Here is a 25814-nt window from a genome sequence, read left to right on the forward strand (position 1 = left end):
TATCTACCTGTGTAGCAGGTTTGATTTTGTCACTAATAAGCTGTGAAGTTAGATATATACCCCGACCTGTTTTAAAATTAACTTCTTTATGATTTATATATTTATATATCAATCAGTATTTGGCTTGTATAACTATTTTGTATACTTACATACCTGGGTCACAAAAGTTTCTGAGAAACAAAACTTTCTCAGATGAAAAGGGGTCCTGAGTAGAGAGAGTTTTAGAAACCCTGCTCTGGAATTGTCTCCATCACTGATACAGGTAGATGCTGTGTGGGTGGATTACTCCATTTTCCTTATGACAGGTTCAGTGTCACGCTGTTGTTGTTCTGAGGTTGGGTCAATCCACAGAGCCAGGAGTCTAGGATTTGGAGGACCCACCGCACACTGAACCTGGATTTTGCACTTTGGTTAATTTCCTTTCTGTTTCTCTCTTCCCCAGATAACTTTCAGGATCAGATGAAAAGGGAGCTGGCTTACCGAGAAGAAATGGTGCAGCAGTTACAAATCGTAAGAGGCATTTCTGCTTATAAATACATGCAAGGTCGCTGATTTGTTTTCAAAGGCCTCCATGCATGCCACACTGTTGGTCCACTTACCTCTCAGCTGGTTGAGATGCTAATTACCAAGGGATTTACGTATTTACGTAGACTCCGAGTAAACAGATGTGTCAGTGTGTTTCTTCTAACTGTAACTACCTCCCATGTGTTAATAGACAGATGTGTGCATTGCCTCCGTGGGCAACCCAGAGGTGCATAGCATTCTTTCACTGTGCAAAGTAGCAGGCACCATGTGGGGAAGAAATGGGAGCAGCTCCTGCCCTCTGCACCTTGCACCAGCCAGGCCCTCCATGGTCAATAGAACAGAATGTACACACAATTAACCAATTATGTGCACTCGAGGGGTGATGAAAAGGAGCAGATCATTTCCAAATGAAGCGCTCTTCTCCATCCTCATCGTGTCTAAAAGTGACCTCTTTAAATGGAAAACAGCAGCAGTCAGGAAGATTTTGTTTTGTCCTGAACGCCTCACTGTTCCACCCCATGCAGACACATCTGGTATAAGCCCTGGCTTTTGAAATCAGTCTCCCAAGATTCTTCATCTTCCAAAGAGCAAGCAATAGAGGAAACAACTTAGACTCAATATTTTTGAGATTATTTTTAAACACCTGGTGAAAGACTTACACTGATCACTGGAAGCATGGTTGTCATAATTTGGGTTGTTTGATACTAGGTTTAGCTGATCTGTTCTTCCCTCAGACCCCTGAGCATGTCTAAAGTGTCTTGTCTTAAGAGCGAAGTCGTTTTCTGTCAGGATTATTTGAGGAAGATGGTTGGTGATATTTCCTTTGTATGGGAGGAGGAAGCATGCCCATGTTCACAGAGATTCCTGGGAGTATTGTAAGGCAACCTTGGATTTCACTACATTTTCTTTATGAGGGTCTCAGCTCAACGTGGGATTGATAATAACTGTGACACTCTCACTGTGGTCTCTCTGGGCTCGGGTGCTCATTAATAGCTCCAAGTTTGGAAAACCTTTATGCCAGATATTGCTTAGACAGGGTCTTCTTGTGGGTTTTTGTTGTTGTTGTTGTTGGTGGTGGTGGTGGTGGTGATGGTCATGGTGTGTGTGTGTGTGTGTGTGTGTGTGTGTGTGTGTGTGTGTGTGTGTGTGTGTGTGTGTGTGTGTATGGTAAGAGCTAAAATTCTTTATGGTGAATATGCTGATCATTTTCTCCCTCCAGAGGACAAATGTAAATATAAGGTGGGACAGAATACTAAGGCCTGGATTAATCTACTTAAGACATCATTTTTCTGTCTTTTAAAATGGAAATTGCCATCCAAGAAACAAACAAGAATTGAGATTTCAGGGTGACAGTGACTAGAAGAAAATGGGCCTTAGGACAGGAGTTAGGCGTTTATTTCAGGGCCCCCTTTTAAGGCCATCTGTGTAACTTTAATGTCTTAATTTCCTTTGACAGTTGGTTTCTTAGGAAAAGAGGAAAAAACAGTATATGCCATAACAAGCATGTACTATTGCTAGAAGAGAAAATATCTCAGATCTTTCTATGTGTTGCGTTCATGAAAGATACCAATTGTATTACTAAGCATGGCAAGTGTTATCTATTCATGCCCTACTAGGTAGTAAAGTGCTCCTGGGGTGAATGAAACAGTTTGAGAGAGCCAAGACCTCCCCAACATACATGAAACACACACACACACACACACACACACACACACACACACACACACCTCTTTGGGTACAATATAATTCCTGACATTCACAAAGACATTTGTAGGCAAACAACATGAAAATTAATGAAACAAACATGGCCTCTTTTTCCTTATTCCCTCTCTTTTGGGTCCCCTACAATAAGACACCGGGGCCATGGAGCTGCCTCCAGCTCCCAGCATAGTGTACAGCCTTCGACGCTTGAAAGAAACATGTTGTTGCACAAATCACCCCAACCTAATCCCCACACAATGCAGCCATTCTTTTTAATTCTTTCTCATATTCTCCTGGGTTGGTACTGATGTCCTCACATGTTCTTCACACACCAATAAAAGAATGCACAGTAGTGAATTACAGAGAGCTCTTGTGTTATTACTGTCCTGCCTGCCACTAATAGATACACTTTAAGGTCTACCAAATTGGACTCAAGGCCCATCCTGAGTGTCAGGTCTCCCAAAAATGAGCTGCTGTAAGGCTGAACCTGACTGGAATATTATAATCCAAAGTCACATGAAGAGTAAACATGAATGTACCTGGAGACCTTGCAGTATGGTGCCAGTATGAATGGCCCTTCTCAAGATAGGTGGAACAAAAAAAGCCTGGTGTCAGAGTTGCTTTTTAGTGGGAAGGACCTGTTTTTTTAATTCTTCTGCTTACTTTTAGAAAGGAGACAACAGATGCAATGTTGTTTGAACAGTTATTTATCTAGTTCCTAATTCAGCTTTATGTATCTGTAAAGCACCTAAGGAGATGTCTTCAGAGAATCTCTGAAGATTATCGAGGAGTTGCCAAAGCTTCACAGTTTGATTTGCTCTCACAGTATTTCAGTAGAATGGTCTCTTCATCGGTCAGTATGGTTATGAACTTTGCTCCCTGGTAACAAAACGAACCACTCGGGTCATTTAATATTAAAAGTCTACACAGTGAAGAGTCACAGAACACGCACTCTTTTCTTTAGATGAAGTAAAAACATAGCCTGTCTTCCAGTCCTGGAGAATTAAAATATACTAAAACTGTCACATTTGGTAATGGTTCCTGTAGCCGCACAACACATTTACTCTGTATTGTTACTCAGTGTTCCTATTCAAAATACGTACATGGAAAGCATCTTGGGTATCATTGCCATAAAAAGAGAAGTCGTGAATTTCTTTGGCTTCTACATTTTTAGGTCCTCTGCTGACTATAATTTCTGTGCCTTCTTTTTCCAGTTTGTTGGATACAAACATGTAATGGCTATACAGTCAAATGATCGAGCCTCCTTCTGCATTTACAAGTGAATGTGCATATACTGCAATACTAATGTTAAAGCCCATGCAGAATCAGGTTACTTAACGTTTATAAATGGCCACAAGATCACAAGATAACTCTTAAAATGACACTTAAAATTTGAATTTTCTGCTACTTGTGTGCACAAAAAAAAAAAAAAAAGAAGAATCTGTCATCCCTAATCTGAATTTTCAAATACTTAAAGTGTTTTATTTGCTAAACCAGATTTATTTCTATAAAACAGAGAACGACACTCCTTTAGCTATGGGCAAAATGCAAACGTTTTAAAAGTTAGCAAATTTGTAAAAAATGTAAGTGTTAGTATAACAAAAGGCAAAGGAATTCTCTGCCACAATACATTATGATACTGGGAGAAATATGTCAATTTTAAAAAGTAAAATCTATTGTCTATTAGGGTTGGAAAAAAATCTGAAGATGTTTTACTCAGCACATAACCTTTCCATTGAAATTTACCTGAGTCCTTGAATGTGTAATAATTGACAGCGAGAACTTGGCTTTCTTTTTCATTGCTTATTTGACAATCATTCTTTAGGAAAGTACATCTATATAAGCAATTACTGTAGGTTGGCCTAAGGTGCACTCTTCAAACCCAGAGCTCTTCGAGGATGCTGTCTGCTACCAGCACGGAGCTCCCGAAACAGGGCTAGGCCCAGACTCAGCACCTGAACTTGCCTGGCAGCTACTGCCTACTGCGAGGCGAGACACAGAGACAGGACGAATGTGCTAGTCTTGAAGTGCCCTCTGCTGTTGTTCCAGAGTGCTGCAGTGACGTGCAGCCAGGGACACAGGAGCTCTCCATCCAATGACTCCAATTAAAATAGCATCTAAGCAATAAATTTAGTATTATTGTTTCATTCGTGGTGGACTTGTAAAATCAGCTTACCACTTCCTTGTATGGGAACACAGTAGCTTGTTACCGAGGAACAGTAGGTCCTTATCATTGTCAGTGAGCACCAGTGAGGTGGAGACACAGCTTTTCAGTGATAACTATCTTTCCTTAGATATTGTCCACTATTCTTTGGGGTGAGAACTTGACCAAATTTCCACAGTCTCAAACCAGAAAGTTCTTTAAATTGCATCATCTATCATTTTTCTAAAAGGCAAATAGAGCCAGGCGGTGGTGGTGGCACATGCCTTTAGTCTCAGCACTTAGGGGCCAGAGCCAGGCAGATCTCAGTGAGTTCGAGGACAGCCTGGTCTACAGAGTGAGATCCAGGAGAGGCACCAAAACTACACAGAGAAACCCTGTCCCAGCTTCACTTTTGTGGCTAAGCATGTGTGGTAAGAAGGTCCCTGCAAGCTTTGGGCTTGAAGAAACCACAGAAGCTATGCATCTTTTTTCCACTTAGTGATCAAGTGCCCGTGTCTTAACAATGGCTCCATTGTCCTTTCTTCCTGGGGCATTCTTATGTTTCTAGCTTCGAGATATTGACTCACCTGAGTGTCTGAGTTCAAAACAGCTCTCCCTCCGCACAAACTTGAGACTTATCTTTTTTTTTTGGTGAGACACCAATGTTTTTGACCTACTAGGGTCAACTGGGTAAGATATAAAGTATATAACATTTCAAAATTTTTTTATCCAAGCCTTGGTGATTTCCACACTGATCAAAATGAAAAGAAAGCTTTTTGTAAGTCCTATAGTAGACTTCCATGGGAATAAATAGCTTAAACAGATTCTCTAGAATATGAAACTCCCAAGTCAGGAGTATTCACTGACATCTGTAAATTTAATATTATGTTTTATAGAATCTGAGGAACCGTCAGTGATATAAGACACCATTGACTAATGACTCAAAAAGAAAAAAATCTTCTAATTATAATTCTAATATACCATCAGTTATCATACATCCAGTTTCAGAGATGTTAAAATGTGCAGGGGAAAGTGTGTCTTGGAACCAGTAAAATAGCCTAGTTCTAGGCAACAGGTGGGGCATGTGGTAATCTTTATTTATCATTTATGATTCAGGGCTTGGAATTTAAAACACACAACGGTTGGCCCAGATGCTTTTGCCCTTTGTTTTTGTTATTACCTGGCTTTCATTTTATCCTCGTTCCAAGGAAACAGACAGGGAACTCAGCATTTGTATGAGGACAATGCTCTGTGGCAATTTAAGTTCTAATCTGGAGCTTTGAGACTCTGATGCAGTTATTTGGAAATATCCCCCCCCCGCCCCCCCCCCATCCTTTATCTTTCTAGCTAGATAAGATGTGAGCAAGGGAGGGAAAGAGGGAGAACAGAATGGAGGGGAAGTGAGAGGGGAGACACGTGACTTGGCTGAGACAACATCATCATCCTGCGGTTTTCTCTGGGTTAGGATGTGGTTTACTCACTTTGGTGAGTGGTCCAGGTGGTATGAATTTCTCTCCTGTAGTGTCTGGCATGTAACAGACACAAAGTCCTACAGCATCTAACCATCATTTTAAGTAGGAAAATGGAGTGAGAGCATCTTACTGTTAACTCTTGCACTTGGAGGCTTATATCAGATTTTGCTATCCTAAATAATAAAATCCCACTCAAGACTCTGGTGTCATGCATCTAACAAGAGAGGCCACCCATGTTGTTTGGCACTTACAGCCTACACCAGAATGGGAACCCCCCATCCAAGGGTGTCTCCATGAACAGCAGGTAAAGCATAAACTTCCCATGAGAAGAAGAGGTAATTAGCATAGGTCCCCATCTAACTGCCTTGTCATAGCTATCCAGATGTTCTTAAGCCCCATTCTAAAATATGAGGTTAGAGTGCTGAACGTCTTATGCTGTTGTGTGAATCATTCATTTCAATGCTGCAACTTTCAGTTTATCCAATATATTGTGTATCAAACGGGTGAGGTGCTTATTTTTATCTTCTCTTTGTCCATTAAAACACTGCTTGATTCAAGTGACCAGCTTTATAGCAAAATGGTCCTGCTTATTATCTTAGTCACCACATCGTTGTAAGCTCACAGTCTCTTTCCATTAATAAAGTCCCATGTGTGGATCAGTGAACCAAGAAAGTAAATCAAGGGCCTAGAGAGATGGTTCACTGGTTAAGAGCACTGACTGCTCTTCCAGAGGACCTGGGTTCAATTCCCAGAACCCACATGGCAGCTTACAACTCTCTGTAACTTCAGATCTAGGGGACCTAACATCCTCACACAGACATACATGTAGGCAAAATATCAATACATAAAAAATAAAAATAAATAAATTATAAAAAAAGAAAGTAAATCAAATACTCAATAAAGTGCTGGGGTGGGGAGATGCATACAACAAAATATTAAAATATTTCATGTCCAAGCATGGTGGTGCACACCTCTAATTCTAGTACTTAGGAGGCTTGAGGCAAGAAGATCACAAGTTTGAATTCAGCCTGAGCTACAAAGGAAAGGAAAGAAGAAAGAGGAGGGAGGAAGGAAGGGAAGGAAAGGGAGGGAGGGAGGGAGAGAGGGAGAGAAGTATTATCTAATTAAAGGAAAATGGTTGTATTTTTTCTCTTACTGCTTTTATGTAACAGTCATATTTTGGGATACATTCTAAAAGACTGAGTACTGGGGTTAGAGAGATGGCTCAGTTGTTAAGATCACAGGTTCTTCCAAAGGACCCAGGTTCAATTCCCAGCATAACTCGGATCCTAATCCCAGGGGATCTGACACTCACTTCCACAGCACTGCATGCAGTTGGTGCAGAGACATAACATGCAGGCAAAACAAAATAAAAATAAATAAAATATCAGAAATGGGCTGGTTACTTATCTCCTCAAATGTAACACAGATGCAAATTTAGAGTCCTAAACTTAACCTCATAATGATGCAAGCAGGTAACACAATGACGGAGTCCCTTGACCAGGGTTAGAACACAATGCCAATGACAGAGTTGCTTGACTGGGGTTAGTATAAAAGCAAATGTAAATAATGTATGGGTCTGCTCTCAGCCATTTGAATTTTCCAATGAAAAGTCACATATCAAATGTGATAGGCTTTCATTCGCAACCCACTATTCAAAAACACTTTTCAAGTCCATCCAGATAGAATTCTCAGGTCGTGTCTCCCATTCAGCGCAGTTATTTCTAATTCTTCTCATCAGTAATTGAGAATTTACCCAAAGTAATAATTTATGTTTAGTCTTCTTTGTGATCCACAATGATAGCATGTCTTATAAAGAAAACATTCTAATTAAACTGAATGATTACCTTGAACTAGTTTGTAATAGCATTCATCTTTTGTGACCTTGGATCTATTTCAACATTGTAATTCAGTTTTCAAATAATGATAATACCATACAATTAAATACAAAGACCTTAAAACCCTTTTAAAAGAAAATGCCTCATGCTAACCTCAGTGATTAGCCGTAGCAACAATCCGGTGTGTGATTGCCTGTTCGTCCTTGCTGTGCTTTGAAGGCAGGCTCTGTGATGCTGTCTGTATACCTCAGCAGCCTCACACTGCTGAGCAGAAGGCGCTCTCTGCAGGGAAGAGCCACTGACATTCGAGTTGTTAGGGGTGATGAAGGTTCTCCATTAAGTATCTGTCTCCAGCCTGACGGTCTTGTTTGTTTCTGTCTTACAGATCCCCTATGCAGCAAGTTTGATCAGGAAAGAGAAGCTTGGCGCCCATCTCAGCAAAAGCTAAAAGGTGAGCTTGCCAGAGGAGACGGTTCTTCATAATCCTTCCTGCCGATGCTGGGGGTGTTCCTTAATGAACTGTTTGTAATGACCCGAGGGATTGAGAAGTTGTATCCTGTGTTTAAGTCAATACACCAATGCATTTGTTATCCCAGGCTTGAACTTCCTAAATGAATGGCTGAGCGCTTCTAAGAAATGCCACCGCAAACTCCTAAATTTAAAACCTTCTCTATCCGGGCTTTAGAAGTGACAGCCATTCTGCTCTGATGCCCCTTTCTCTGTAAGTCAGCAGTCATTCTTGTGTCCCATTCTCTCGGCTATTTCCAAAAGTCTCTCCCAGTCTGACTGCTGAGGAGTCACACAGACCACGGAGACTTCCTGTTCAGGGAATAGTAATCTGGCCTTTCCCTAAACCAAAACATTTCTCTCAAATGAAACCAGCTTCGAGGTCACATTCCTAGCAAAAATTTAAAAGAAAAATATCTGAACTTAAAGAAAAGCAGGCAGTGAAAATTCTCTGATCATTGTCAGAGCACGCCTAAGAATTTCAAAAGCAGTCTTTTCAGTCTATTGAGGAAGGCATGTGCAGTCATTAGAATCATAAGACTACAAAAAGCTGCAACGTGATTAGGGTTAGAATATGATTAGGTTAGGATGACCTAACAATGAGAATTGGTAAATCAAGCCAAGTCCAGTGTTAGACTCCCCTGCCCACCCCCTGCGGGCCACCCCCCCCTTGTGTGTGTGTGTGTGTGTGTGTGTGTGTGTGTGTGTGTGTGTGTGTGTGGCATGTGCATGCGTGTATGCAGGTACACTTGTCCATGCATACATATGGAGGCCAGAAGTCAGTGCTGGGTTGTCTTCCTGTATTGCGCTCCATCTTCCTTTTTGATACTGTGTCTTCATTGAAACCGGGACTCATCACTTCCGCTAGACTAGCTGGCAGCAAGCTACCGTGGTCCACCTGTCTCTGCCCATCCCCTTGCCCTGGTGCTTGGGTTACAGACCCAGCTTTTCTGTGGGTCCTGAGAACACCTCGGGTCCTTGTGCTTTTTCAGTGAGCACTTTTCCCACTGAGCCATCTCCCAAGCCTCAAGGTAGCATTCCCTCCTGCTCCTGGACAAGAGGTGCATGTTATCATTCCTTCCAGATGACACTGAGATTTTCCTCCCCCTGACATTTATCTTCAACTCACTAGAGTCTGTTGTGGGATGGGGGCAGGAGGGCTTACAAAGCAGACTCACGGTCTTTTCTGTCATCCATGCTTCTCTTTTGCACATTGTGTGCCTGCCATGTGCGGATGACTGTCTTTGCCACCCTCTCTGTCAGGGACCTATTTCAATATTTGCTTCCATAATGATAATGTGACTTATCATCTTCTCCCAAAACCCCGAGAAACACTCATATGCTGTCTCTTTGTCTTGTGCACGGGGGAATGAAGTGCAGAGAAAGGACATGTGACATCTTGGGCCTGGGTTGCAAAGCTATGAAGACGTGCCAAGGCACCCTACCTTAGATACAGTCTTTGTCTACTCCAGCTTGGACATCTTGTTCTCGGCAGAGAAGAAAGTGAAAGTATTGGAAGTAAAAGTATTCTGTTTCTAGGGCTGGAGAGATGGCTCAGTAGTTAAGAGCACTGGCTGTTCTTCCAGAGGACCTGGATTCAATTCCCAGCACCCACATGCAGCTCAGAGCCATCTGTTAACTCTAGTTCCAGGGATCCAAAACCCTCTTCTGACCTCCATGGTCACAAGACACACAACTGGTATACAGACATGTAGGCAAACACCCACACACATAAAATAAAAATAAAAATATTTTTTTAAAGTATTCTGTTTCCATCTCCATAAACCTAAACTCAAATGTGAATGTGAGTTTGGCTCTCAACTGAAATATTTGCACTAAGTCTGATGTTGACTGGACAATTTTTTTCCATATTATAATAGAGCAGGTTGGTACTAGTAAAGTGAATGGGAATTTTTATGTCATTCAGATTCATGAATCTTAAATCAGAATATCAAGGTGATCAAGACAAGAATAACCCAAATGAATTGTGATAAATATTGAAAATGCCAAACTAACTGTCTTTCAAATCACGGAGAAAATACTAGCATGAGTGTTTAAAAAGAACCTTGTGTAACCCACATTCAGCAAAGTCCACAAATTATTAAGTTGTATAAGTGGTGACGTCTGCAATCAAAACTGAGTCCGTGTATACAAGATAAATTGGCTTTTAGGTTTCCAGCATTTGGTGCCTGTCTTGCCTGGGTCACAGCCTTTCTCCCACTTCCCGCCCCCAGTGTGAGTTCATTCTGCGTATTTGTGCACCTCACATCAAAAACGTCATATTGAATGTTTGACTCCGTGTTTGTGAGATTCGTCCATTAGAGGGTGGCTTGATTTATCTTTAGGAACTTCAATGAGTTCTTTAATTCCTCCCACTTCCCCATCTCATCTTCACCGCTCGTTCACAAATCCCATCTTGCACCTACATAGCGAAGACTCATTGCCCTGAAATCTCTGACAATGGCACAGCATATGGCTAGGTAGAGAATGAGATTGATTTATGGTTAGTAACTAATGCTTCCTCCATGCTGATTTCGTTTCCATCCTTGCAGACAACGGGGATTTCTCTAAGTAGACCCTGGTGCTTTCGGAAGATTAGCGGTTACTTAACTGCTTAGCTCACCCAGCCATGCAGAGACTCATGACCATGTTGTTAGAGGCAGTCTCTGCCTTTCAGCGTGTGGAGTCTGCAAGGAGTCACCCCAAGAGAGATTATAAGATAAAAATCATTACAGCAAGGGAGAGAGACGGTTCTGTCTTGCTGAGTGACCACAGGTTTCCAAATTAGGGACTGATGCATTACCATCTTATGCAAGAGTGACCCTTAAGGTAGTGTTCACGCCCACCCAGTGGATTCCAATATGAATATTAAGGGGAGGAAGCTTTTCAAAACCGCAGGCAATCCATTTAATAAGCCGAGCAAGTACTGCCACATATCACTGCTCCCCACGTCTTCTTTGGCCCTCTGTTAGAACATGAGAAATTCCATGGTGTGTCAAATTAAAGTGGCTACCCAGGCCAGCGTACTAACTGTAATTCCGCCCGAAGAGCCAAGTTCCTCTTATTAACATCAACCTCACAGTTAAGGCCCATGCGCTGAGCACTCTTAACTCGCCCTTAATATATTCATTATCTGTGGATTTATTTAAAGTCTTTCTTCAACCTAGGCACAGTCCCCTTTGGGGCAATGAATTCTATTTGTTTAGCAACCAGCTGTGTAAAGGGTAGTTTGGTTTATTTATCTCTAAACCATCTACTAAAACAAGCCCCGTTAGATTAGACATTGTTCTGCTTGGCTAGTCTGTTGTGTTGTGAGCTCAGGAGAGCAATGGGAAGGATTGAGAAACATGTCCAGGAGTTATGGGTGGATACTCACCTGGGCCCTTCTAGACATTTATTGTGTGTGTGTGTGTGTGTGTGTGTGTGTGTGTGTGTGTGTGTGTGTGTACCATGTGTGTGTAGGAGTTCACACAGGACAAAAGTGCCATCCTGGACTGGAGTTACAGATGGTTGTGAGCCTCCTCATGAGTGCTGGGAGCTGAATCCAGTCCTCTGCAAGAGCAGTCGGTGCTCTTAGCCATCTCTCCAGCCTGTGGACCCATTTTTAACTCTGGAGTCCACTTCTGATGTTGTTCCTTGTCTGCAGTTATTGCTCTAAACAGCTCCTGCAAGATACCTCAGGGTCACCAGCATGCAGTCTCTACCCCAGATAGAAAGTGTTACGATTGTCAACATTGATTTAATTATTACTTTATGTTCATTTTCTTTTAATTACCTTCGAAATTTTGCAAATGCCATTTGTGTGACCTGTGGAAACACCCGTGTCTTTACCAGGACATAATGAAATTGTTTTACCTGAGTGGGAAGTGAATCATAGGATGACTCATTTACAGTGGCATGCTATTCTCCAAGCTGTAGACTTTAGCAGTAACTGTGCCAGATCTGGCACTGAATGCTTTGCTCTTTTACCTTTGTGGCATGCAACTCTGTAAGTTAGGTGTTATAAGTTTTTGAGGCAGATCACATTTCAGCGCCCATTTCATAGATTCTAACACTGAGGCTTAGGGAGGTCCTAGAGCTGCCAGCTGATAACACCAGCATTCAGCCTTGGTCTGTTTGCCACTTAGATACTTCCTGCCTTCCTTGGAGCCTAGGGCTGATGAGGAGCAGGCAGGATTCTAAATATGACACAGTAGCCTTTGGTTATCCATACATTAAGGGCAAATTCTCTTCCTGTTCTGTAGCCCTGAGGATCACTCTTGCATCCCAGGCTTCTGCTATATTCTCTCTCTTCTTAAAGGGCTGCTTTTGCTTATTTTTTAAATTTTATATTATATTGTATTATTTTATTCCGAATTATGTGAGGGGTACACACGAGTACAGGTGCCCACAGAGTTAGGAAAGTGTTGGACCCCCTGGAGTCACAGGCGTGTGTAATCAGCCAAATGCGGCTGCTGGGAACCGACCCCGGGCCCTCCACCAGAGCATTGCACGTTCTTTACCACTAAGCCATCTCTCCAGCCCCAGCTACAGACCCACAGACGATGACCCCTCCCTGGTTTTGCCTACATTTGCATTATTTCTATCACCAGCTGCTGCTTTGGACACTTCTAGAGAGTCTGAAAATGAGATTTCTGCCCCCGTGTTAAGAATATCTACCTCTTAGCTAAATTACCAGCATTTCCACTTTTCACTTATGGAAAAGCAAACAAACAAACAAAAACAGCCTAAGAACAGTGAGAAAAACATTGCAAAAGGATCTTGAGAGGACGTAGCCAAACCCTCTGCCTTCCCTATGCATGACCAAAGATGAAGAGGCGGGGGTGACTCCAGTCAGGCCCTAGGGGACAAGAACCTCTACCGGGAACAGCAATGCGCCCCCACTGTCCTCAGCACCATAGGTCAGTCGTCCTATGCAAGTCAACCCCCTGAGATGCAGACTGCTGCTCTGCTGTCTCTCATCTGATGAGCAGAGACATGGGCCCGATATCCGCAGTGTGGCCGGAGACCCTGAACTTGATCTGTGTTTCTCTGACCTGTGACCTGCAGCTGTGGCCTTCTTCACGTCTTTTCATCAGTTATGAATGTGCCAATCAGATTCTGAATCACAAAACCTTTAGGCGTGCTTCTACAGTTTCACTGACATCATAAGAGCAAATAACGGATGGATGGATGGATGGATGGATGGATAGATGGATGAATGAAATAGCATGACTTAGAGCATCCAACCAAAACCAGCAGGCCAGGGGGCATGGACTGCATCTGCTCCTCCATGGCAAGCTGGCTTAATACTTGCCCAACAACGGGAAACTGGAGTTTCTAAAGCGAGTCAAATACCTTTACTGTGAAGAAGGCCCAGCGAGGCAGCACACTCCAATTTAATGAACAGTTCTAGCTTGTTCCAGTGTCAGCAGAGATGCACAATCTAACACAGCAGACACTCATATGCAAACAAAGATACTAGCATCCTTGCATTTTAAAGGCCAAGTGTGTTCAGGATCTGGGGAGATGGACTCACTGGCAAAGGTCTTGCTACGCAAGCATAAGTGCCTGTGTTTGGAGGCCTACCAACCATGCAGCTGTGCATTTCTGAACCCCCAGCACTGGTAGAGCAGAGACAGGTGTATCCCCAGAGCTCACTGGCCATCCAGCCTAGCCAAATAGGGGGCTCCAGGCTCAGTGAGAGACCCTGCCTCAAAAACTAGGCTGGGGAGCGATCTAGGAAGACACCAGCATTGACCTCTAGCTTCTCCATACACACTGATGGGCATGCAGGTCCACAGCAACCTATATACATGCATATAACACATACTTTGCTTTAAATGTATTGAAACTGTAATAAAAAAAAAACCTTCTCTATCACTTTGTTTTCATTATCTGATTGTGTTATGCTGAGGTTGTCATGTGCTCTCTCTCTCCTCTCTCTCTCTCTCTCTGTCTTATCCCAGGTTACAGACCCACTTACTCTTGTTCTCTTGTAAGATACAGCCTACCACTGAGCACTTCGGACCTGCAGGAAAACTGCGAATTGAAAGGGCTTGGGAATCAAAGTCAGGTTCAAGAGACACCAAGGACAAGCGACCTCACAGCAGCATGGACAGCCATGTAAAATAGACTGTGGCCATCATTCATTAGGAGGGGGGAGGGGGGAACCAACCAGAGCAGTCAATGCTTGTCACATCTTTTGGTGGAACCAAAGTTTGAATGTTTGTGTTTTTAAAGCCTACCTGAACCCAGAGCGCAGGAAGCGCTGTTGGCCGACAGGCTGGGTGGGGAATCCATGATGGTCCTGTGTGGTCTGCGGTGCCACACAGTTGTCCTTTGCTTTTACAGAAGTGATTTGTAGTGGAAAGAAAACAGAAAAGCAATCCCGGGAATGGGGACTTATGTTTGAACAGACCTACTTTTCCTAGCAAGCTGGGACAGACACATGTGGCCCCTTCCTCACTGGTACTTTGCCTGCTGTATGAAGATTGTATTCCTCTGGAAATATTTTACAGTTTAATATTGAGTGTAATTAAGAATATAATCATGTTATCAAAAATGGTATTTAACTCTGTTGTAGTTTCTTTAACATTCATGTGGATAAAAAGTCTATAATAAAAAAACTATGAAGTAATAGATGTGTTCATGTAGTTAAATGCATACTTGCTTGGGGGCATCTCATAGTAACTAATGCTTTTTAGAGTTATTTTGGCATAAAGTACTTGAATAAATTATTTTTGAAAACAGAATTCCTTCACAGATGGTTATTAAAGGTTAGGCTCTGTCAGCACGTGGGAACCACTCCCTGACCTCAGGATCCTTCTAGATTCCTGTCAGGTCTTCTGTGAGACTTGGTGACAGATCTCGTGCATGGCTTCCTCCTCACTGTGACGGCAAATCCGAATCCAGATAACAGTTTTATGCAGAAAGGAAAAAAGGTTTTAGCTGTAATAACAGAAGAGCCAAAATTGTGACCCTTTGCAGCAATAATGTCTAGGGTGCTCTGGGTCCACCATGGATGACTTCATGAAGTTGCCAAGGACCATCCTAACTGAAGATACTCCCCACTATTAGCATCCCTTGACAGACTTTAAAAGATACCTGAAAAGCATCCCGGGGGGCTGGAGAGACAACAACTGAGAGCATTTGCTGCTCTTGCATAGGACCCAAGTTTAGTTCCCAGAACCCACATCGTCCATGGACTCACAACCACCTGTAATTCCAGATCCAGGATTCTGGTGCTGATGCAGCATCTTCACACTCACTTGGACACACACACACACACTAACAACAATAGCAGTAAAGTGAATTTTTAAAAACATGTATTCATGATGTCTAACACTTTTCGACACCATCTCTATTATCATGAACTATCTAACGAAGTGCCCCCAATTTCCTCCTGAGATAGATATACATTCTTATCTTTGCCGAAACATTGTGTTAGCTTCCTGATGTTGTAACAAATATCTGAAATACATAAACTTATAAAATAAAAATTAAAAAGTTGGGGCTGGAGAAATGGCCTGGAGGCTTTGAGCACTTGGTCTTCTTGCAGAGGATCTGGATTTGGTTCTCAGCACCCACATCATGTGGCTCACAACACTGCAACTACAGTTCCAGGGGACCTGGTGCCCTTTTCTGGCCTCTTTGGGTATTGCATGCACATGGTGCACATGTATTCAGGCATACACACATACACATTTTAAAAAAGAAAGGATTGAGAAAAGATGGTGGATAAAGCACTTTCCTCAGAAGTAATGAAGAACTGAATTTGGACCCCCAGAACCCACATAAAACCTCGATGTGATAGCATGCATCTATAATCCCATTGCTCCTAAGATGAATGAGAGGCCAAGACAACCATGAACGCTCATGGGCTAGCTAGCCTGGTATATGCAGCACAGATGAGACCTTATCTCAAACAAGGTATAAGGTGGGGACCAGTACTGTAGGTTTCCCTTTAACCTCCACACATGTACTCTGGCATGCACATGACTGCACTCACACATGTGAACATACACCACACACACACACACACACACACACACACACACACACACATGAGTAAAAACAGAATAAAAAACTTACTTTGCCTTATTGGTTTCAGTCCACGGTCAGCTGACCTTATTGCCTTTAGGCTGATAACAAGGCATCACACTATGATGGAAATGTGTAGAGGCACCAGGATGCCAAGAGACAAAAACAGGGAAGCCCAGGATCCCCATATTCCATTTAAGGGTACACCCCTCATAACCTCACTTCCTCCCATGAGGCTCTACATCTAAGGTTCAACCACGGACAGTAGCATCTCAGGCTAGTGACTTGAGAGGAAACCATAGCACACATTATGAAACCAAAAGAAGCCTACTCATCTGTACCTTTTTTCTTGGCTCATGAAGAATGAGAGGCCACATAGGCGACAACGTGTAAATAGTCCCTGCAGCCACCTGAGGAAATGGACGAAGATGCCACAATGAAGATTGTTCCCTTTAAGGATGTCTCAAACAGGGGGAGACACCTGTTTGAGAAACCAGCCTAAAACATCATTCTTTTATTTCCAATCGCAACTTCAAATGTCTTGGTTGTGGTGGCACAAATACCAGCAAATGGTTATGAGGTAAAATGGAAATTTGAATTGGATAACTTGATAACTATGTCCAAGTTCCAACCCTAGCAGAGCTCTGAACTGATATGATGAGCACACTCAGTGCAGAGACCAGTGGCCTCTGCAGCTGAGAACAGAAAGCTACATTGGTGTCTTCCCAGTCTCCTAAATCCCAGGCTCCAGAGACGTTTCACTGCACACCTCTCCCTGAGTGCTAAGGCTTTCCTGCCCACAGAGCCCCATTTCTCAAGGTATTTTTATCTAAGTCTCTTTTCCCTTTAATCACTAGAACCCAACACTCCTCCATGCCAGCATAAAGCAACTCATCAGAGCCCAACAGCATTCGTAGAAAAAGCATCAAGGACTCCAGCATGTGCTGTGGAAACGTGGCATTTACCCCACTCAGCTTCTCATTAGGACAGAGAGCACCTCATCCCCACCCCCCTGCAGTAACATGTGGTGCTTTTAAGCTGGAACAAAAAGAATTTCTTGCTAAAACTGGATATGCCTGGGCTATCTGAGATGCCTAGTAGAAACTGACAGGACATTCATCTGCAGCGCTGTGGGGGGCTAAAAATAAAGCCACTCTTTGGAAGGACAAATAAAAATTCTTGGCTCTCCAAAATGACACCCGAACAATGTCATGCTCTTCTTGTTCACTGCCTTAATCGTGTCAAAATCCAAAGTCAGCCCAAATGCTGGCTAATGAAGAAGACAGGCGAGACACACGGTATTCTCTATTTAATGCCCAATTAAATGATAAGATCAAAAAAGGCTGAAGCAAAGCAAGGTTTCAGCCCACCCAACTCATAACACATTTCCTGTTAGAGACGTCAGCCTGATGCTTCCAGTCCTCAGAGTGCCCGCATAGTCGTTCTTGAGTTTGCTGCAGGCAAGGAGAGAGGGACATCACATCCCGATTTCCTTACATTGAGCAGTAAGTGTGGACAACAGAGGGAGAACTCTCTCCTAGCTACAGGAGAAGGGTTCTGTCCTTTAAGAAGTAAAGGCAGCATTGATCAACAGTGTTAAAGGCAGCATTGATCAACAGTGTGGAGTGTTAGTGCGATGGTTACTTTGTCGTTGATACAGAGTCACCTGGAGAGTTACAGTGAGGGATTGTCTAGATTGGGCTGGGCTGAAGGCATGTCTGTGAGGACTGTCTTGATTCTGTTCTTTGAAATGGGAAGACTCAGCCCACTGTGGGCAGCACCACCCCCTGGGTGTGAGTCCTGGAATGCATAAAAGAGGAAATGATGAGCTGAGTGTAGGTATGCATGCATGCATTCTCTCTGCTCCTGACTGTTCCTGTGATGTGCCTAGCCACTTCAAGTCCCTTCCTTGACTCTCCCACAGGGATGGACTCCAGCCTGGAATTGTAAGCTAAATAAATCCTTTCTTCCTTAAGTTGATGTTTATCAGGGTTATTTATCACAGCAGCAGAAGCCAGGACAGTCAGAGAAAAGGAATTCTGTCATGTGGAATGGATATGGGACCATGTCATTTACTGACTCCAAGGCCCAATGACAGCTCCTTTGTCCCTCTGTACAGCATGCCCCGGGTCTGATCACCTCATCACATTTCCCATACCCACCCAAACCTTCTTCCCATTATACCCTCTTTTGTGAGGAAAAGTGTTATTGTGGTTTGAATGTGAAATGTCCCCCAGCTCATGTATTTGAACCCTTGGTGGCACTATTTTGGAAGGTTATGTTTGGAAGGTAGAGCCTTGCTGGAGCAACCACATCACTGGTGGGAGGGAGTAGCAGGCTCAGAGGTTTTATAGCCTGGCTTCACTTCCTGTTCCTTCATTTCCTGTTCCTTCACTTCCCGCCTTCTGCTTTTTGACTATGCAGCCTCACAATCCACAATGGACTCTATCTCTGGAATGTAAGGCAAAATAAATTTCTTCTCTAAGCTTTTCGTCAGGGTATTCTAATATATTGACAGAAAAGGAACTGATAGTGTGTGTGTGTGTGTGAGAGAGAGAGAGAGAGACAGAGACAGAGACAGAGACAGAGACAGAGACAGAGAGAGGGGGTGGTGAGGGACTTACACACATGCCATGGTGCACATGTGGAGGCCAGAGAGACAACTCCAGAGTCAGTTTCCTCTAGCTACCATTATGTGGGTTCTGGAGTTTGAACTCAGATCTTGAGGCTTGTATGAGTTCTTTGCTCACTGAGCCATCTCATTGGACCTCTTCTCCTTGTCTCTTGAAGTCTGTAAAGTGAATGAAGTCATAGCAGCCATTTGGGGCAAGCTGGGGATTTTGAAGATGGAAACAATATCCTAATAGGACACAGGAAGGCAACAGAGGCTTGAGGAACTACTGAATTACCATTCCATCCTTGGGCTTCTTATTTCCAGATTTCTTCTATATCAGAAAGAAAGCAGGGAAAAGGAGCTTTTATTCACTTCATATTGGATATTTCCCCCTAGTTTCACTTAATAAAATATTGTGTAACCTTACCACATAGCTTTAAAAAGCCAGAAAATTAGTGGGCTAGTTTTTCGTCCATTCAAATGAGCATAGCCCTTCTGATGAGTCACTTTGAGATGGGTCTGCCTAGCTCAGAGTGATTGTCCATGCTCAAGTCTGTTCTGGAACTGTCTCCGGAGCCCGGACATGAGGAAGTCGGTTCCAGTGCTTTGATTTGGCCTTGTACTTCTCTGAGTCCTTATCCTGCTACATCACCCCGCTTCTCCCCAAGATTTACTCTAACTGATTTCACGTTCACTCATCAAACGTACATATCTCAAACTGCAAAGCTTTGCTGTTAACGTGGATTTTAATATGAAAGTATCAAGGCTGGAAATGCAGCCATCAAAGGCAAAGTTCTAAATGCATTTATCTGCTCCCTTATCAGCCGCTCACTTACTCACGGGTCCTTTAAGTCACAGAATAGTTATTTAAGCACATCTGTCCAGTGTTGCACTCGCTGCTGCTGCTCACGTGGTTCGTGTGGGCAGGTTGCAGCCTTTGGATAAAAAGAACACTGAGGAAAAAAAAAACAAACACGGTGTAAAGAGACAAACCTCTTATGGTAACTGGTTCTCCTAGACAGTAGGGAAGCAAGGGGAGTTTGCTAAATCAGGCCACAGCCCTGGGGTGCCTAAATTTGAGCCAGGATCTGCCAGGCAAGCCTGGGAGAGAGGAGCTAAGACTCTGTCTATAGCTTGGTCTGAGTTGATTTGGGCTCTGAAACAGAACTGCCGTCTCAAGGAGAACATCCAAGGGGACTGGTTTTCACTTGAGAAGGATGCTTGGAAAACACCTCTCCACAGATGGCCACCTTTTTCTACTCTAGGACAAATATACATGTCATTTAGAAATAGTAGTTTCACATTCTCCAAAATAAGTAATCTTTCTCAAACGCCTTGACTCCACACAAAAGCAAGAAGTTCCCTGCAAGCAGTGCTTGGCGTTCTCAAATGATAAGACTCGTTGCTCTCATCCAACTTTTACATCATCTTTTAAGGACAGTGGCTTCCTGGATGATTGTTAAAGATGGTTTTCTTTATTATATTTTAGACCATTTAGCGAAGTTTATTGATTTATACTTCCTTGTAATTAGTTGTAGTGATTTAAATAGCTTTTACAGCCCTCTAGAGATTGACTTTTTCAAAGACTCAACATTTCCCCCAAATTGTGTACTTTAAAACATGGTTAAATACTGCTGGAGTTCAGCACCAACTATCATTGGTGAAACTGCGATTTTAAATGCGCTTGTCTTCTCAGCTCTGCCTAACTGAAGAGACTATCCAATTACTGGCAGCCATTCACAGTGTGTAACAGCAGTGAGCAGCAGTTGAGTTTTTACAACAAGCTGAAAACTGTGCTGAATGCCTTGGTCTATTAATTTATATGATCCTCTCAATAACCCTATGAAGTAGAGCCTATCGAATTTGACCTCGAGGTTAAGATATTAAATTACAAAGTAGCAAAGCAAGGATTTGAACCTAGAGCCAGTGAGACTTTGAAATCTTTGAGTTTTATCATCCAATGACACTGCCCACTGCCAAGTGAGCCAAGCTGATGCCTGTGGTGATATTTTGTGTATGGTCTAACAAATAAAGCGTGCCTGAAGATCAGAGGGCAGAGCCAGCCACTAGTTAGCCATAGAGGTCAGGCAGTGGTGACACATGCCTTCAATCCTGGCACTTGGGAGGCAGAGTCAGGTGGATCTTTGTGAGTTCAAGGCCAGCCTGGTCTACAGAGCGAGATCCAGGACAGGCACCAAAACTACACAGAGAAATTCTGTCTGGAAAAAAAAAAAAATCCCACCATTCTAGCCAGGGAAGCAGATAAACTAACTGCAGATCTTTACCTCACCCCAAGGTCCTCCAAATTCAATCCCCCAGTCTCATCCCCAGCTCTGAAACAGACTACCCTTTGTGGCCTCTCCTCGCTCTCTGCTTCTATTCCCAGGGGAATAAGCAGATTTTTGTGGAACACCCTGTTTTCCTCCCTCCTGTGGGCCCTTAAGTTCCCTCTTCTAGCCCATCCCCATCCCTGAGTGTCACCTCCCAATACCCAGAAACACATTTTACCTGAAACCTCCAGTGACCATACCTCTCAGGATCCCAGAAGAATATCCTACCAGGCAACACAGCCACCACACTCTCTTAAGAACCAGAGAAGGCAACAGAAACCAAGGAACTAAACACTCACCCAGCAAAGACAAGACCGGACATCAGCACCTAGAATTGCAATCTTCCAAACCCTGATACCTAGACAATAGCATAAAAACACAATCAATAACAGCCAGGATAATGTCTTCACTAGAGTCCAGCAACCCTACCACAGCAGGCCCTGAGAACAGCAACGTAGCTGAAGCAGAAGACCTTAAAACAGCCTTTATGAATATGACGGAGGCCCTTAAAGAGGAAGTGAGTAAATCCCTAAAAGAAATCTATGAAAACACAAACAAACTGTGGAAGGAAATGAATAAAACAGTTCAAGACCCGGAAGTGGAAAATAGAATCAACCAAGAAAACCCAAATCAAGGGAAATCTAGAAACAAAAAAATTTAGGAACTAAACAGAATGCAAGAGATAGAAGAGAGACTCTCAGGCACTGAAGACATGATAGAAGAAATGGATATCTCCCTTGGTCAAAGTGTTACAAGGTGCCCATCAGAGATGACCACTCGGACATAGCTTATAGACAGTTGAAAGTCTTTAGTCCAGCTGACTGGGACTACACTCTGGTATTTGGGACCCAAGTGTAGCCCTGAGTGTTTAGGGTAAAAGGCTTTAAAGACATAAACCATATCCTGTTATTTCACTCAGACTCTGCAGGGGGAGGTTTTAACAGAAGCTAAGATAAGCTGTGAGCTGGAGGGGGAGGTTTGCCCAAGCAGTCGGTTTAACAGAAGCGAAGATAAGTTAGCATCTTGACCTCGGGTTTCTGAAATACACTTGGGTAACTTTCCACGGGATTCTCCCTCAAGGAGATCAAATTCTAGTTAACTTTAAATGGCCACAGGAAGAATACAAGATGGAGGAATCTCTGCAATGTATTGCCCATTCACAAAAGAAAAATGTAAACTCCTGGCACAAAAAGTGCAGGATATCAAGGACACTCTGGGGAAAAAATCTAAGAATAGTAGGAATAGAGGAAGGAGAAGAAACCCAAGTCAAAGGCAGAGAAAATATTTTCAACAAAATCATAGAAGAAAATTGTCCTAACCTAAAGAAAGAGATGCCTATCAAGGTACAAAGAAGCATACAGAACACCAAATAGACTGGACCAGAAAAGAAAGTCCCCCTCACCATATAGTAATCAAAACTCTAAACATACAAAGAAAGAATATTAAAAGCTGCAAGGAAAAAGACCAAGCATATAAAGGCAAACCTATTAGAATAACACAGGACTTCTCAACAGAGACTCTAAAATCCAGAAGGGCCTGAAGAGATGTTCTACAAATTCCAAAGAAAAAGCTGTATGAGAGAGAGAGAGAGAGAGAGAGAGAGAGAGAGAGAGAGAGAGAGAGAGAGAGAGAGAGAGAGAGAGAGAGCGCTCAGGGATCTTTGCAGAAGATAAGGAAGAAAGATTCTAAGAACCAGCATCTGCAGCAAAACAGTATTTGCAGGACATGACAGCCCTTACATGCATGAACTCACAACAACTGTGCCTGCATACATAGGCCTGCTCAAGAACAAGCCATTCAAGCATGGAGCAGGAAGGGGCCCTGTAAACAGAGCGGAGTTTTCTGTCCCATATGCCCAATTATACCTAGCAGGTGCTTCCCAAATTACCACTCAGAGGCTTATATTAATTATAAATGCTTGGCCAATGGCTCAAGCTTATTACTAGCTAGCTCTTACATTTAAATTAACCCATATTTCTTAGCTATGCTTTGCCATGTGGTTTATGGCTTGTTACATCATTGTCTACATGTCTTGCTTCCTCTGCCCAGATTCTGCCCTTTTTCATCTCTGCCCTCAGTTTGATTGTTCCGCCTAACCTTATCTTGTCTTGCCATTGGCCAAAACTGCTTTATTATCAACCAATGAAAGCAACAATACATTCACAGCATACAGAAGGACATCCCACAGCAGGGCCCATGAAGTTCCATCCCTGTGTGTTTCATGCACCACCTTGAACTGAAAGACTGTTACATGTATTTTTAAAGCTTTCAGCTGATCCTGATGCCCAGCCCAGCCCTAACCCACCCTTTTGTTCCATGTCCCACTCATCTTAGCCCTGACTGTCGGCATCTTTATAACTGCTTGTAGTCTGTAACTCATTTTTCTTAGTAGGCAGCCTCTCCCATCCCAGCAAAAGAAACACACCGGATTATTTGTGCTCACCCTACTGTACCTCCCCCACCCCCTGAATGATATAACATACTTCTTCAAAGTTCAAGAAATTCCTTTAAATTATTGTTAGATTTATTTATGTTACATGTGTGAGTATTTTCACTCCATGTTTGTCTGTGCATGTGTGTGCCTGGCACCCTCACAGGTCAAGGAACTGGAGTTACACATGGTTTTGAGCCACCACATGGGTGCTGGGAACCAAACCTGGATCCTCTGCACGAATAACAAGTGCTCTTGGCCTCTGAACCATCTGTCTATCTCCTAAAGTTCAATAAATTCTTGATGAATGAAAAAGATGAACACATGAATGAATGGGTGAATAAATGATACTCATTTAAGTAGTTTCTTTACTTTTTTTCAATTCTGATTTTATTTACTCGAAGTGGTACTTTTTGACATAAAATTAGTCAGCTCAACATAAGTAGTTAGGATTAATACCATTTTAAAATAGGCATGGTGACTTATTTTTATTTCTTGAAGAAACTTTCCATTTTAAGGCCCTATTTCCAGAAACCCTTTATAATTCACAAGCTTTCAGCTTGCAGATGGCTTCGTTTGAGTCTTGGAGCAGAAATAGCTTATACGTGTCCACAAACATGAATGGAGCTCACTTGTGGCATTTTTCTATTTTGGTCCAATGCTGACCCAAATAGAAGCCATTTGGGTGAATTCTGCTGCCATAAGCTCATTTAAACTCAGGGTTGCTCTTGTAAATAACAGGATTAAAAGCAAACATACCTCAGTCACCATTGATTCCCATTGCAGACATAGATAAGAAAATAAATGAATCTACTAAATATATCACCAGGACAAAAATGTTTTTAAAAAAAATCCAGTTTTGTCAAACTTCAAACTGAGTTTAAATTTTTAATAAATTACAAATAATATCTCTCTCCATGCGATATTTTTTTAATGACTGCAGGAAAAGAGATGCTGAGGTTTAAAACCAGAAAGAGAAAGGGCCAAGTCAAAAAGTTTGTGGAAAGAGTCTTCTAAGATCTAACTTAGGGAAACAATTACCACATACCTCATTGTTCTCATTATCAGTGAAGGGTTTTAGGCAGTGTAAATACAGTGACTGTGTCTTTAATCAGCCAGTGTTTTCATTTTTCTCCTATGATTTGGCTCAGACAGGACGACGGGAATATAAAAATGTGGGGAGTTCTATGGGACAGATGACCCAAATTCTCCCAACAAAGAACTTCTTTTCATTCTTTGGTTTCGTAAGTACTTAGGATGCTCTAGGAAGAATTAATTGAGGAGGAAGGCCTTCCCAGGACACACAAGCTTGTTTGGAGGGCAACCTCACAGAGCTACACCAGAAGCCATGGGAGCTGAGATCAGGATTTCAGTTGACGAGAAGGCGAGAAGCAGTTAGAGATTAAGCCATGGGAGCGTGGCTTCAGGCTTGGTGCGGAAGCAGTAGCTGACAACCGGTGAGGGAATGTTTGCTAACTACTTGTAACTAATTTTGCTAACAATTGTAACTAACAAGCGGAGAGAGAATGTTTGCTGAGTCACCTCGTGGTAGAAGGGCAAAGAGACAGGAATCTGCCCTTTTATCATGAACTGGCTTTTGAAGTAACAGTATTAAACTATTCACAAGCAGAGTCCTCGTGACCTAAGTGCTTCCTAATGGCCCTGTATCCCCCTCGGAAGGAAAGGAGATACACTAAAAAGACACACATGGCCCTCCCTTTGACTACTAGATGATGGAAACAGTGAAGCCTGAAGAATTAACATAGGGAAATGATAGAAGCATTGGTGCTAGCCTCAAGAGGAACTTGCCTGACAAAAAGAGACATCACACCATTCTAAACAGTTTCTCAGGCCATCTTGCAACATGGACCAGCAAGAGATGAGCAATGACAGGCCCGTGATGGGTGGGGCCACATCTTGAGTAGGACTGCTTAGTTATGCACAATTGTTGTCCTTTATTTAAGCTTAAACCTCATGTTAGTATCCCCAAATATGAGCTTGGAGGTCACTGGAGCCCCTCATTTGTTCCTTTTCTGGTTGTCTCCCGACCAACTAAGTTTCCTGGCTCTTTACTTTTGTGGTTTTAATTGGCATACAGGGGACAAGCAGCCAGGCCTTACTTGTTGGGGCTGCCAGGGCCTAGACTTTGACCCTAAAATCTTGGGTTATAGTGCTGGTGTCTTAGTTACTTTTCTACTGCAATGATAAAGCACTATGACTAAGGCAACTTG

The 25814-nt window shown here is 42.8% G+C and overlaps 1 protein-coding gene and 1 long non-coding RNA gene across 2 annotated transcripts in view; one reads left to right on the top strand and one right to left on the bottom strand.

Annotated features, from left to right (window-relative positions):
• Skor2 (SKI family transcriptional corepressor 2) overlaps positions 1-14805 on the top strand; it is a 43505-nt gene extending 28700 nt beyond the window's left edge. Inside the window, exons 6-8 of the mRNA XM_006973840.3 lie at positions 443-510; positions 8065-8130; positions 14135-14805. Of these exons, the coding sequence (XP_006973902.2) occupies positions 443-510; positions 8065-8127 (131 nt within the window). The 3' untranslated portion in view covers positions 8128-8130; positions 14135-14805. The remainder of the gene's footprint in view (positions 1-442; positions 511-8064; positions 8131-14134) is intronic.
• Positions 14806-16746: 1941 nt separating this feature from the next.
• Positions 16747-25814, bottom strand: part of LOC121824019 (uncharacterized) — a 32880-nt gene continuing 23812 nt past the window's right edge. The window contains exons 2-3 of the long non-coding RNA XR_013046186.1: positions 19659-19775; positions 16747-19153 (exon numbers count right to left, since the gene is read on the bottom strand). This is a non-coding gene — a long non-coding RNA (uncharacterized LOC121824019). The remainder of the gene's footprint in view (positions 19154-19658; positions 19776-25814) is intronic.

Source organism: Peromyscus maniculatus, chromosome 19, assembly GCF_049852395.1.
Source record: "Peromyscus maniculatus bairdii isolate BWxNUB_F1_BW_parent chromosome 19, HU_Pman_BW_mat_3.1, whole genome shotgun sequence".
NCBI lineage: Eukaryota > Metazoa > Chordata > Mammalia > Rodentia > Cricetidae > Peromyscus > Peromyscus maniculatus.